This window comes from Hemicordylus capensis, chromosome 10, assembly GCF_027244095.1.
Source record: "Hemicordylus capensis ecotype Gifberg chromosome 10, rHemCap1.1.pri, whole genome shotgun sequence".
Classification (NCBI taxonomy): Eukaryota; Metazoa; Chordata; class Lepidosauria; order Squamata; family Cordylidae; genus Hemicordylus; species Hemicordylus capensis.
The window spans coordinates 12,301,159-12,315,958 of NC_069666.1; the positions used below are offsets into that span (position 1 = coordinate 12,301,159).

General features: G+C 43.3%; 1 protein-coding gene across 6 annotated transcripts in view; it reads left to right on the forward strand.

The window, feature by feature from the left end:
• The window catches only part of SHC4 (SHC adaptor protein 4), a 58,316-nt gene that overhangs the window by 31,269 nt on the left and 12,247 nt on the right, over positions 1-14,800 (forward strand). For all 6 annotated transcript variants that reach the window (XM_053273076.1, XM_053273074.1, XM_053273075.1 and 3 more), the window contains 4 exons: positions 6,144-6,207; positions 9,186-9,305; positions 10,337-10,390; positions 12,325-12,376. In XM_053273076.1, the coding sequence (XP_053129051.1) occupies positions 6,144-6,207; positions 9,186-9,305; positions 10,337-10,390; positions 12,325-12,376 (290 nt within the window). The remainder of the gene's footprint in view (positions 1-6,143; positions 6,208-9,185; positions 9,306-10,336; positions 10,391-12,324; positions 12,377-14,800) is intronic.

Consider the following 14,800-nt stretch of genomic DNA (forward strand, 5'->3'; position numbering starts at 1 on the left):
TGCGGTTGGGGGAATTGTGTGCACACATACAAACACACACACACCCCACCCCTGCTGCCTATTTTTCCAACTGCAGACTCATTTCCCTCATTTAATACAAACAAATGCGTCAAAAATAATAATTTATTCAGATGGAATGGAAGGAAATGGATGAATGCCCTGAATGATTTCCTTTTCCTTTTCTTTCTCCTACATCCGTTTTGGAGAGGTCCTAGGATTAAAGACTCTTGAATCAGAATCTGGAGGAATTACTAGCAATAGCATTTCCATAGGCCCTTGTTGTCAAAGGGTAGTCCTTTATGTAAAGGATTGTTTCTTATACCGAACATCTATGCCACACAGTGGGTGTTCTTTATCTCATTCTGTCTGTCTGCTTGAGTGGTACTGTATTTCAGAAATACAAATATCAAACTACTTAGAGGTTTTATTCTGTTGTTGAGTTAGCATATATAGTCTGCTACATTAAAATAAAACAATATGGTTATTGTGCAACCAGAAAGAACATTAAACAAAAATGTGTGGTACTGATCTGTAAAATAAACCATTGCTCACATTTTTATTTTATTTTATTTTACAGATTTTTATACCACCCAAAACTTACGTCTCAAAAGTTGTAAAACCTACGTCTTACAACAAGATAAAAACAGAAGTAAAACATTAGTTAAAAACAAAAACAAGAAATTTAAAACACAACAATTTAAAAAATTTAAAACAATATTCTAAAACAACATTAAAAACAGTCAAAACAGTATCGGTTAAAGCCTGGGTGAACAGATGCATCTTTAAAGACTTTTTAAAAACTGCCAGAGGTGGGGAGGCTCTTATTTAATTAGGGAGTGAAATAAGTAAATTCAGACCTGACTACTTTAAATATTCTTTGGGAAAGCTGTTAATAAGCACTTATGCTCTTTATAGTGCTCCAAGCATTTCAGATACACCAGCATTATTGTCTCAATAGTACAGACAGAGGACTAAAGTTTGCCTACGACCACTTAACGGCAGAGGCAACATTCCAAGTTCCTTGCCCACTGTTCACTCTGCACACTAGCATTTTTAGGCTGCAGTCCTTTGCTCACTTACTAGGAGTCGGCCCCATTGGAAACACTGAGACTCACTTCCAAGTAAACATGCATAGGATTGCACAGTCGGGCTGCTCAGTCAAGTGTCCCCCCTCCGTCCCACTGGGCAATAAAAATAACTCAGAGTTCTGGAAGCAAACTTTGACTTTCCTTGTGGGGTGGGGGTGGAATTACTGGAATGGGGAGCTGTTCTGGAAACCCTGCTACTCCTCTACTTGCAAGAATGAGAACCCTTGTTATCAGGTTTGCTTTGGACTCATTCATTCCCCCAGAGGGTTTTGGACGAAGCAGCTGAGTAGCATTCATTTATTGCCAAATTTCAGTTTGCCCCCCACTTCCCCCCTATTTCATTCAGCTTCCCTGTGTGCTTTTTGTGCACAACAAGCCAGTCTTTTTCATCCATTATTGGGCCCCTGTATATGCTTGAAGAGAAGTTTTCACATCCTCATAAAGGCCAATTTAGTAGCTAGGAGTCTGGCAAAACCCCTCATTGTTTGTGGGACGGGAGTTAAATTGAATTTCCTGTTCTATCTTGCAGAATTGGTTTATTAATATTTCTAGGCTTGATTTTTTAAAAAATGGTGCTATAAATGTAGTTTGGTCCAGGTTATATCAACCTTTTAGCTGCTTGTGCGTTGGGTTTGAGAATGGGCATTCCCAGTTGAGAGAATGAACTGGATTTTCATCTTAGCGTGGCTCTCCAATCTCAGCCCTGCCCTGATGCAGTTCCAGAAGTATGGTAATATCTGCTCATAATAGACAGGGAATTATCCTTGGGGTGGGAGCATTGCATTTACCAGCTATTAATATTTTGCAACCTCTGTGATGATTTTAGCATGCAAATGTTTCTGAAAATGAAATTCACAGAAAATTTTGGAGAGGGTTGCCTGGCTGGGGAGAGTCCCTTAACTCTATAGCAACTATACCCTTCTGTAACAAACCCTCATGCAACTGATTTATGGACTCCTCATTCTTTACGTCTGAAAGAGGAGCAAACTGATTAATCTGGAACTGCTTGTTCAGGGGAGACCCCCACCCACAGTCAAGTCCTGTTCAGAGTTCAGACATTCCACCTGAATCCCAGGTCAAGGACAGTGGGAGTGCACTGGATAGTTAGCCATACCCCGTATGCTGATGTGTTCCGTGGCCACAGCCCCTGCTCGCTCCATCTTCAGTGCTTGTTCTGCAGAAGCCAGTGCTGAACCTGGGGAGAGTATGTTTCCGCATTCTAGAATCTTGGCCAGTCAGGGGATAGAATGCAAGAGGAAACTGTCCCCGAGTTCCATGCTGGCCTCTGCCGATGGGTGCTGAATGCTAGAAGAGTAGAGGGTCTGTGGCTTGCCAGAGCATTTCCATTCCCCATCTACCTGAGCTCAGGCTAAAAGTCTGAACAGGTCTTCATTGAGCCTCTTTTGCTAAATCTCTTTTAACAAAGGGATTTCACCAGAACAGCATCACTTTTCAGTGAAACCGCACTGATAGACCCATCTGAAGAGATCAAGAGAGGGCAAATGAAGAATAGAAAGCGTATCATATTAGGGACTAAATTTGTTTCAAAACACCTTCAAGAAGTGTTCAGGAGGTACTTAAGAGAATGCTTTTTCTGCCAACCCCATCACCTATTAAGATCTTCTGGAGAGGTCCAGTTACGGTTGCCGCTGGCTTGTTTTGTGGCCATCTGTGACGGGTCCTTCTCTGTGGCTGCCCCCGGGCTCTGGAATACACTCCCTGTTGACATAAGAGCATCTCCTTCTCTGCTTGCTTTGAGGAAGACCCTCATGTACCTGTTTTCCCAGGCTTTTAACTGAAATTAAATTGTAATGTTTCTAGTCACTGTTTTTATCTGTTTTGTGAGTTTTAATTGTTTTATGTTGTTTTTACATTTGTTATATTTTAACTTTGTATTATTATTATTATTTACATTTAATATCCCGCTCTTCCTCCAAGGAGCCCAGAGCGGTGTACAACCTACTTAAATTTCTCCACACAACACCCCTGTGAAGTAAGTTAGGCTGAGAGAGAAGTGACTGGCCCAGAGTCACCCAGCTAGTATCATGGTTGAATGGGGATTTGAACTCGGGTCTCCCCGGTCCTAGTCCAGCACTCTAACCACTACACCATGCTGGCCCTAGAGATGTCTGTATCAGGCTGCATGTAAATATGATTGCTAGATAGATAGATAGGAGGAAAAAGGAGCGTTTTATACAATTAAGTTCAGCAAGTATATTTTTTTGAGGGGAAAATAACATGCTGTGTGCCTTACCCACACTGAATACTGTAGTTACCATGTAGGATAAGAAAACTATAAAGGCCAGTGGGAATTGGTGACCTTTTCTCCAGCTCTATTTACATGATGTGACCACATATTCAAGGTAATACTTATTGGTATTACCAATAAGGGGGCTGCAATAACCCCTTGGTGATATGTGTTCCCTGAAGTGAGTGTATTTTTATTTGCAGATGATCACTGGAGTTTAGCTGCGTATTTGATTATTGTTGATGTGTCATCCTCATGCTGTGTAAAAAATTGTGTAAAGTTTATAAAGAGGGAAGATTTGTGTTCATTAACCAGATCCCTATCCACCCCCAGCACAGTACTTCCAGTGACTGTTGCTGGTGTCTGTCTTATGTTTCTTTTTAGATTGTGAGCCCTTTGGGGACAGGGATCCATCTTATTTATTTATTATTTCTCTGTGTAAACCACCCTGAGCCATTTTTGGAAGGGTGGTATAGAAATTGAATTAATAATAATAATAATAATAATAATAATAATAATAATAATAATAATAATCCCAAGGATTTGGCAGTCCCACTCCATTCAAACACTGCCTATTTGGGAGCAGAGAATCAACAACCCTTGGAAAAGTGAACTGCTTCTCCCCCACCGCCCCAACAACCATGATGAGGATAATTAAATGCTACATTGCATGTCAAAATAGAGACTCTGACTGATCTTATATCAGAAGTTTCTTTGTTGAGCCATGGGGGGAAATGCAGCCTGCTATTTGACTATAGGGTGTGTAATTTGTCTTTGATGTAGGCAATTAAGTGCTGCAAGTACTTTATTAACCATCTGGTCCCCCCACCCCAACCCGCCAATCTGTGCATAGAGAGAATCTTTGAAAGAGAGGAAGACATACATTTAAATTTGGGTGGGAAGGAAATCTTATAGAAGTTTAATTTTCCCTCCTGCCAATCTTATATCCTGCCTGATCAACAAATGCTTAAGGCATTTTACAACCAGTCTTAATTTTATCTTCACAACAACCCTGAGAGCTGAGAGTGAGAGTAAGGCTACACAGTGAGCTCCCTGGCTGAACAAGAGCTTGAACCTAAGCAAGAGTTTGAAAAGTTGCATCTAACTTTACCACCTTTGCCATGAAAGCACTCCCTGGTTCTGTGAGAAGGAATACAAAATGAAATCCATCTCAGACTGGAAGTACTTCAGTAGACAGGGAGGTACGATCATGCTCTAGCTCAGCTTGACATTGACTGTCCCTTGGATAAGGTTCTACAAAATGAAGTCACAGGCAGGCTTACACATAACACAGAACCTGAGGTTCCCCCAGCCTGAAATAGGGAGGGGACCTGAATTTCGCTCTGCTCACATATTTCAGTTTGATGGAAGTAGCCAATTTAAGCCAGAGATACGCACCTGATTGTAGGAATGTGCACGGACTGCGGTTGAGGTTCGAACTGCGGTTCAAGCACATTTTGGGAGCAGGTCCTGGGAGCTTTAAGAAAGAGGAGAGTAGGTCCCTACCTGCTCTCTGCCACCCCATGCAGCTTCCTGCTGGAGAGGTGCACACCCTAGAAGTTCCATGCAGCATCAGCACACACATGGCGCCCACGCATGCACCATATGTGTGATCAGCAAAACCACGCTGACCATGCAAATGGCACCCATGCATGCACGGATGTCACGTGCGTGCTGATGCCACGTGGGGCTTCTAGGGATGTGTGCCACCCCAGCAGGAAGCTACATGGGGTGGCAGAAAGCAGTTAAGGTCCTCCTCTTCTCTTCCTTAAAGCTCCTGGGCCCTGCTCCCAAAATGTGCTCGAACCGCAGTTCGAACCACGGTTCGTGCACATCTCTACTGGTTGGGCCTCCCTGTGAGGCCCTGGTTGCCATCCCCGCCTTCCTTGTGCTGCCTCACAATCATTGGTCCCAATGGCAAAGGGGCGGGCTTGCCTGGAATGAATCAGAGGTCCATGAAGAACGTGGGTTCAGACATAACACGCACCTCAGTGGGAGTAGCACTTGATTTGGCACACCGACTTCAGATTTTGATTATACATCTCTGTTGTATGTATGTATGTATTTGTTTATTTCGGCCCAAGGCCAGCATAAATACAAGAAAAGGAAAGGAAACAACAACAACAATAAAACAGATAAAATGCATAAAACACTAATACCTTCAAATAACGTATACATAACTATTTTCATCTCTTTTTGAGGTCCTGGGTCCTAAGGTCACATTCCTTTCTTAGCGTGGGTTCAAAGAGTCAGAGACGAATTGGTTACCAACTTTGCAAGTTCCTCGTTATGTGTGAACCCACTCATAGAATAGGATCTGAAGTGAATTGTTGTATAACTTAAATGAAATTGGTCTTGGAGTACTTATTCCTATAATAGCGATGGTGGTGTTTTTGGTGAGAAAGCAATATGGGATAGAGGGCTAGCACTCCTAATCAGGATCTTTCTCCCGCACACACATACCCCAGGTTATGTAACAGGTGCGCATCCCAGGGCAAAGGGGGTTATTTTCCTTCTCAGATGTCAAAACGCCTTGGACCAGCTCTTCTCCTTGTTTTACGTTAGCCGCTGAAATTCCATGTGCTTTGGAGAGTCAGTGGCTATCTTCAAGGACTTCAAGAACCAGCTGTTGGCTTCATTAGCACCTGCTGCAGCATTTCCTACAATGTGTTGGTCCTGGAACTTAAACCGACTTAAGTCTCCAAAGGAAGTTTTTGAAGCTGGGGCTATGTTAATAAGTCATTCTCCTAACAAGTCACATTGGTAAATAATCAATGGTTTCTGCTCTCTGTTCTTTTTGTTTGAAGGGAAGCAATAAGCCGGCTGTGTGAGGCTGTGCCAGGAACTCATGGAACCGTTAAAAAACGGAAGGTAAATATGTTACAGTTGGTAGGTTAGTATTTCCTTGGTATTGTTCTTCCCTTCTCTGAGCAAAAAAGAGAGGAGACTCCTCAAATGCCTCCATATTAGTCTTTGGGCCATCATCAGTAGAGTCTAATCTAGTAATAGAGTCTAAGAGAGATTGTCCTCTCTCTTTTGCCTGGTTTGTGCTGGTTTGCTTCATTGTTGGCATGGTCTGTCCTCCTCTGAACAAGTGGCAAGTTTCAAGTTAATTCTGTACTAGAACACTGGAGATATAAGGCTAGTTCTCATGAGCGTTAATTGGGTAGGAGAAACGTCCCACCCAGGTTCAGTAGCGATGCGTGCTCCTGTTTTGTGATCATTTGCTCATAACAAAACTAGGTAGGAGGTAGGGGAAGTGATCATGTGTGGGTTTGTGCTGGTTAGGAGGGCTCCATCCTACCCTGCTGTTAAATGAGGTAGGAGGAAAAGCTCTTCTATCCAGCGGGAGCCTCACGGACATTCACTTTCCTCCACTCCTATCTTGCTTTTCACGAGCACACAATCACAAAATGGAGCACACACAGCCCCCAAATTTGGGTAGGATGCTTATCCTACCCAATGAACACTCATGAGAGCAGCCTATACTGTGTCTGCAATATCTAAAAATGTATTAAACTATCTATGGGCTGGTTCTCACGATCAATCTAATGTGGGCTCCGTGGAAACCTAGAGATCCTCACAGTATGCATGCTCCCATAGAGTGATTGCGAGAACTCAGAAATCTTCCCTGATCCCCGCTTGGCAACATGCCAAATCCACATGAAGCCTATACTGGTAATCTTAGATCTGATGTTGGCTTGGCAGTGAGGGTTTAATGTGAGTCTGGCATATTGCCAGGCAGGGATCGAGGCGGATGCCTGAGTTCTCACAACCACTTTAGGGGAGCGAGCATGCTGTGGGGATCTCTATATTCCCAAGGATCCCATATTAAATTGACCGTGAGAACCAACTCACTCACTCTATCTATTTATCTATGTATCTTTAAAAATATACAGCTTAAGGTGGGCATGAACATGCAGACACATAGCCTGGTCAGAAAACAGTATCATGCCCAAAGCTTCAAGAATGCTTCTACCAGTCACTGCCAAAACGTTCAAACTGCATTCTCTTTCTCTGGCCAGATTCAAACTGTACAGGCTATTCTTTCTGGTTCCTGCTTGGACAGGTGTGACGTGTACCTTTTAAGGAACCTGGAACATCCACTGTTAATCAGGAACCAATTGTTTACCTGCCATGATATTAAACATAAAATAAAATGAGAGGGCCATTTTGCATAGCAAAATGACATGGCAGTGACAGTATAATCAAGATTGTAGCTGTGCTTCTGATGAACTATGCAGGGTGATCCAAGCAATTAACCAGGGAACATACTTGATCAAGTAGAAACAAACTGTCTTCTACAATAGTGTTGGCATCTACTTAAAACCACCCATTCTTGGGGAAGCTGCTACTAGCGGTGTTGCAATTTCATGTTACCCACAGAGCATTTCATTACTCTGCAGTAATGAAAAACTTATTTATTAGAGATAAACCCCACTGTTCAGTCAAGGTTGGCTCTGAAAGTGACTTGCAATTAAAATGCGCACACAAAAGTACAATGATGATGATTGGAATATGTTGGGACATGTTGACTACTGAGTCCAGTTTCCAGGCCTCCCCTATAAAAGAAGGGGACAGGAGACTCTTCAGATGTATTCAAGAACTCACGGAAGATAAAAAATATTAGCTCTCAAAAGCAGCCCCTCCATTGATCTGCAGAGAAAAAGACTAGAGTGGCAAGTCAAATCATTGCTCCATCTAGCTCAGTATTGTCTACACTGACTAGCAAGCATTTGCTACTTGCTGAATTACATCACAAGCTGCTTGTCTAAGCCTTTTGTAGGTGGGGAACATTGAGGCTGAATGAGAATTGATTAACACAAGGTCAGTCCTGGCAGATCCTTAGCTTGCAGTTTTACTGGCTAATGTTAAACTATTGGAAGTTGGAAATTCCTAGTGATCTATTGGAAACCCAGAGATGTACCAATGGATCTTGATCAACCTTCAGCCTACCCTGCTTTATGTGACAATAATACATATCCCATCTACACAGGTATACAGTAGGATCAGATCATTGATCCATCTAGCTCAGTGTTGTCTGCACTGACATCCATGAAGCGTTTGCTACTTGCTGAATTACATTGGAAGCTGCCTAGGCCTTATACTTTTGGTCCATCTAGCTCAGTACACTGGCATCTCACATCTCGCTACACTGACTGGCGGCAGCTCTCCAAAGTTTCCGGCAGGAGCCTATCCCAGCCTTATCTGGAAATGCCAAGGAGTGAGCCTGGGACATTCTGCAGGCAAACATGTAGATGCCCTTCTGTTGAGCCCCATCTCCTCAGGGAAATATCTTGCAGTGCTCACATGTCGTCATTCATCCAATGCAAACCATGTCGGAGCCTGCTTAGCACAGGAGACGATTCATGCTAACTACCACAAGACTCGCTCTTCTCCCTGAGAGGAGAGCACCACACAGACCAGATTAGCCAGGAAGTCCCCCCTCTCAGTAGACTCTACTCCTGTTGCGTCTTCCCTGTCTATCCCTGGGTCCAATTGAGCCCCTTAATTACAGCCTGCTGGAAATAAACTAAATTCATACCATCATAATAATTGCATCTGAAGTATCTAAGATGCGCACAAAATGCACATTGCAACTGAAGATGCACGTTGCAACTGAAGTATCTAAGATGGACGATGTACCCTTAAGATGTACCAGTATAATTTGCTGCTGCCTCCATCATTCCTGCCATGCTGCTCAGAGTCTGTGCAGAGGCTTCTGGGACTCTTTTATGTGTAGCAGGCCATGTGTCATCCTAAAGAATGACCTAGCAGTATTGAACTCCATTTCCTGGTTCCCAATGGAATTTAAAGTCTAACAACTAGATGTTTGGTTCTCCTTGCAGCCTCCAGCTAAATTTCTGTCTCCAGTCCTTGGTAAAAGTAATCTTCAGTTTTCCGGCATGAATATCAAACTTACTATTTCAACCACCAGTCTTACTCTATTCAACGTTGAGACCCAGCAGGTAGGTCACTGCATTTTTTATTACTACTATCAATATTTATATTCTTTCCAACAAAAGTTCTCAAAGTGGTTTACATGGAAGAAATTAAGATGGTGCCCGGTCCCCAAAGGGCCCATAATCTAAAAAGAAACACAAGGCAGACACCAGCAGTAAGCACTATAGAAATGCTGTGCTGGGGAGAGTTGCTTCCTCCTGTTAAATATAAGGGAATCACAACTTTAAAAGGTCCCTCCAGGGCTGCAGAAATTAGTGTATTAGTGTAGTCTACTAGTCTGTGATGAGTGAAAAATGATGCCTTATGAGTGAAAAAAGTCCTGATGAGTGTTACAGAATGTGAGCTGTCCACGTGTTTTCCAGAACAAACACCAGGGCAAGGTTTAAGACAACTTTAGTTGTGAGACAAATGCTTAGAGGTCAATACAGAACTTGCTGACTCACACACAGGAACAGGAAGGAGAATAGAAACTCCTAGCCAGCCCAACCAGTACTGAGGAAGCTCTAGTGCCCCCTCTGGCTTCATAGCAGATTACATGCAAATTGTACTCCCAACAATGAGTAGTGTACCAACATAGCTTGACAAGTAAAATATTGTGTTTGGCTGATAAATGGAGCGAACATTTTTTCACCCCTGGGTGCCTCCTTGCTCAGTTAGCAGAGGAGTACATCCATACCACCTTAATGTTGTTCAGGCAGTACCAGCTGTGAAGCCAGTACTTGACAAAGGACAGGTTCCGACACCACACAGAGCACTTAGGTGCACCTCTGTACATGAATGAATGAATGGTTTATTTCAGTCTATGACCACCATACACTACAGCAGTACTTACAGTACATACAATACAGTGGCTGACAAGATGCCTCACTCGACCTTTTAATTTCAGTGAGATTACTTTGAGTAATTTCCCCCATGTCCGCCACTATACTTATTTCACAAATCAGTTGTGAATGTTAATGAACTCTGAAGCGGTAATTCTTGGGCAGTTTCTAAATATAATGCCACATGGGCATAATGAATGTGTTCTGTTTTTCAGATTATTGCCAATCACCACATGCAGTCCATTTCATTTGCCTCTGGGGGTGATCCTGTGAGTACAGATTTCTATACATAAAGAATACGTTCTGTCCAATTGCCTGTTTTGCTTCAGCTATGACCCATTTTTAAGTCAAATTGCTCTCTGTGTTTCTGACTCTACCTGTGAGAAATAACTCATTAGTAAATCATATGTTTTGTGTGCAGTTGATCTTTGGTTCAATCCCCAGCATTTCCAGTTTAAAAGATCTTAGGTAACAGATCTGGAAAAGGCTCTGCCTGAGGCTTGGAGAGCCTCTGCCAGTTGAGTAGGCAATAGTGGGTGTGTTGAACCAATGTTCTGACTCAGTATAAGGCATCTTGATGTGCTGGAGGAGGAACAGGCCATACCTTAGTAGAGCATCTGCTTTGCATGCAGAACGTCCTAGGTTCAATCCCTAGGATCTCCAAGTAGGGCTGGGAAAGCCTGTTGAAACCTTGGAGAAGCCACAGCCGATGAATGTTGACAATACTGTGCTAGATGGACCAATAGTCTGACTTGGTATAAGGCAGCTTCCTATATTCTTAAGGATGTTCTGTTTGAGGGGGAAGAGGCCACAGCTCAGTGGGAGAGAATCTACTTTGGATACAGAAGGTCCCAGGTTCAATCCCTGGCATCTCCGGGTAGGGTTGGGGGACTCCTGCCTGAAACCTTGGAGAATCACTGCCACCCAGTGCAGGCAAGATTGACCAATGGTCTGACTTGGTATAAGGCAGCTTCCTATGTTCCTATATTGTGCATGGGAATAAAGTTGTCTCTATTTATTTAGAACATCTGTCCTTCAACAATGATTTCAGAATTCAACAGGATGTCTGGCTATAAAAAGAGTAAGAACAAAGCAAGATATTAGAAAAATAATAACAAGATTAAAACAGGAGAAATAATAAAAACTGAGCAAGGAGTACATGAGCAGGGTAACATCCAGCTTCGGCTGACGTTTAAGAATGCCTGGGAAGACAGGAAGGTCTTGACACGGTGCAGAAAAAACACATGAGCAGCTTTCAGCAAGCTTTGCATGGAGAGAGCATTCCAGAGGTGGGGCATCATAATTTAGAAGGCTAGTTGCCACCTGCCTGACTTTGGAAGATGAGGACACCTGGAGAAGGGCTTCTGAATGTGTTTTGGTTTTTTGATTAGGAAAATATAGAGGCAACTCTCTTCTATCACTCAGCACCAGCCCTCTGGATGTTTTGCTTCCAACTGCCTTTTAAATGGGAACATAGAAACCTGCCTTAAACAGAGCCAGCCCGTTGCTCCGTCTAGCTCAGTACTGTCTACACTGTCTGGCAGTGGCTTTTCAAAGGTTTCAGGCAGGAGTCTTTCCCAGCCCTGCCTGGAGATGCTGCCTGCCAGGGATTGAACCTGGGACCTTCTGTGTGCAAAGCCGATGCTCTACCATTGAGCTACGAAGGAAATAAACATGCAGTGTCAAGAGACCCCAATTTGTGTTCAAGAGGGCAAAGGTTATAGAGTGACACTGGCCTGCAATCCAGCATGACTAAGACAGCTGGTCTACAAAGGGAGTCCACGACAGAGGGCCTAGCCAAACAGAAAAGCAGATATCGCAGTCATGGCCCACGGGATTGATTGGCCTGCCTTTGGTAATGGTGGAAGAATAGAGACATCCAGAGGATTCTCTGCTCATCTCGTCACAGCAGGGCATTTGGTGTTCTGAAACCAGTGTGAGAGCTCATTGCATTTGCTGTAGCCACAGAGGCTTTGGGGCACAGTTTTTGTAAGGGTGGTAAATATGGGACAAAATGGTAGTTAGTGGCTGTTTTCCTTTTGTATGTCCATTAATTAAACAATGCTTGTTCTCACTTTGCTTTTAGTCTGCTTTTCATGAAAGGGGTGGGGTGTGGGGGAAAGTCTCCTGTAAAGTAGATTGATCACGTTGTGGAGGCATGAACTCATTAAAATTTCTTTCCTTTTTGATATTGTGTGTTTAGGATACAACAGACTATGTTGCCTATGTTGCTAAAGATCCTGTTAATCAAAGAGGTAGGTGCATTCATTACCACTAATGCTATACATACAATGAAACCATTATTCATTAGGTGGCATCAGATAGTTTACTTGGCCTAAGCTAAGTAATTGATTATTGTGATAATATACATACAGAGGCAGAGCGAGATACAAATGTGGCAATTAAAATACATACTGTACCAGTGATATTTTATCTGATCAGCCCTCCTGCCATGATAAGGACCTGGAAGTGTCCTTTCTTCCTCCCAATGTGCTTTCTTCCTCCCGGGTGCCATATTTTGATCACATGGGAACATGGCAAATGCAAACTGTCCCTCTACATGTCCTCCAAATACTACTTTGACGTAGTATTTGTAGCGCTTGTAAAAGCCCCATGCAATGAAAGAATAATGCCTCTGTGCATAGGAGGTGGAAGGGATGTGCTCGCTCATCATGGAAGGATCTTGAAAGGAGGGCCATGTGGATGAAGTATGGTTGAAACAGACCCAATGCAGTACAAAAGAGGGTTCATAAAGTGGGGTGAGCTCACAGGGTTCACAGAGTGGCGGGGGGAAGGTTTCAGGAAGGTGGAAAGTGAGAAACCTAGACATGATTACTTACAGAACTGACTTGCCTACATCCCTTACTTACTTTGTTCTAACTAAAAGGGAAAGGACACTCCCCCCCACTTTCCTGTCCTCCTGAAAGCTTTACCTGCTGTATTAAATAGTGCTAAGGTTTGGGTCTGGCTACCACTCATGAACCTGAGTGCTTTATTGCTGTGTAGCAGAAGTCGAGTGTCGGAAGCGTTTGTTCTGCCACCTGCAGTGCCTCGCAATATGTGAACATTTGGCGCATAACGGGCATTCGTAAAATGTGTGTACTTGGTGGAACACAGGTAGAAAAACATTGGTGTGGGAAGAAGCCTCGAGGCCATCAGCAGATGGGAAGAGTCAAAAACATCAGAAAGGTCTATAGTAGAGTTCTTGAGCAGCCTGCAGTATCTCTTACATACCTCAGTGGTATTGAAGTGCCATCTGATGGCTGAATGGAGGAAGTGTGGCTAGCAACGAGTGACACCTATGAAGGAGTCCCTCGTAAAGCAACAGAAAATATAATAATGTGACACCATAAATCGGTGGCCCCTTTTGCTTCTGTAGTGCTGCATATTTTATTGATATAGTTTTCCTGCTGTTCCTACAAGGTACTCAGGAAGGCGTGCACAGTTCTCCTCTTTTCTGTTTTATCTTCACAAGAATGCTGTGAGGTAGATTTGGCTGAGAGGTGGTGGTGACTGGTGCAAGAGGTGACCCAGTGAGCCTCATGGCTGAGTGGGGATTTGAACCCAGGCCTCATCCGATACTGTCATCACTGCAGTGCACTAGCTCTCTAACAGAATGATATCACGATAGATAATTCTGATGCCAGATACAGCAGAGCTGGAAATGGGGCAACCCCAATAGCCAGGTGTATGGAATACTTTCTGTCATGAGGACAAACGAAAAGAGTTTGGCTGCAAACCTTTGCACACTTTTCTGGGAGTTGGCCTTGTTGGACACAGCAGGATTGTTTCCTTCTCAGTAAATAAGACTGCACAGCTAAAGCTGTTTGGCTGTAATTCTGCTGTATAGGTTGGAGGACATTCAGCTCAAAATACAAATAGTAAAGGGTTTTTTTCCCCCCAGAAGTTCTGCTATACACCCAGTCCTTCACCCAGTGAGATCAGGATTGGGTATCAGGCATGGACAAACACAAACACATACACAGTGACGCTCTTTGGACTGGACTTCCGGGAGGGAGGAACTGTGTGATTGTGAAGAATGTATCATTAGTATCCCATAAAACAAATATGAACTTTCCCTGGGTTCCCATTAATGCTGTGAAGATGAGTGCTTGCACAAATATTTTGAAATCCCCAATCACACACACACCTACATATTCATCAGTCTCCCATCTACACAATAAGTTTTAACTGCTCTTTTTATTTGATCTTGCTGGACTCCTTGCTGCTTGTGACTCCACCGATCTCAACATTTGCTTCATCCTCCCTCTTTTGTTCTCCCCACCTCAGCAAAGTGTGCGGGGGCCTGTTGGGTGCAGTGCTCCAGGGACACGCAGGGATTCAGTCCTGGTACTTTTTCCCCTCCAGGGTACCAGCAGGGATGCAAAGTCATTTGCCTTCTAAATGGAAATATGTTTCTCTTGCTATTCCAACAGTTCGTTATGTAATTGAAATCTGAACTACAATTGATTTTATTACCATTCTTCCTGTCTTCTGTTACAAGTATCTTTTGTGGTTGAGAATCCAGATTGCTCTTCTGGGTGAATAACCACAAGGGGTTCAAGCTCTGTAGGATTATGAAACGATCCTTGGCTTCTTGTAACAGAACCCCCCAAATTATTGCATCTGTCTAAATGGAGGGAGTGGCCATTGGGGTGGGATTATTGGGCTTGTAAACT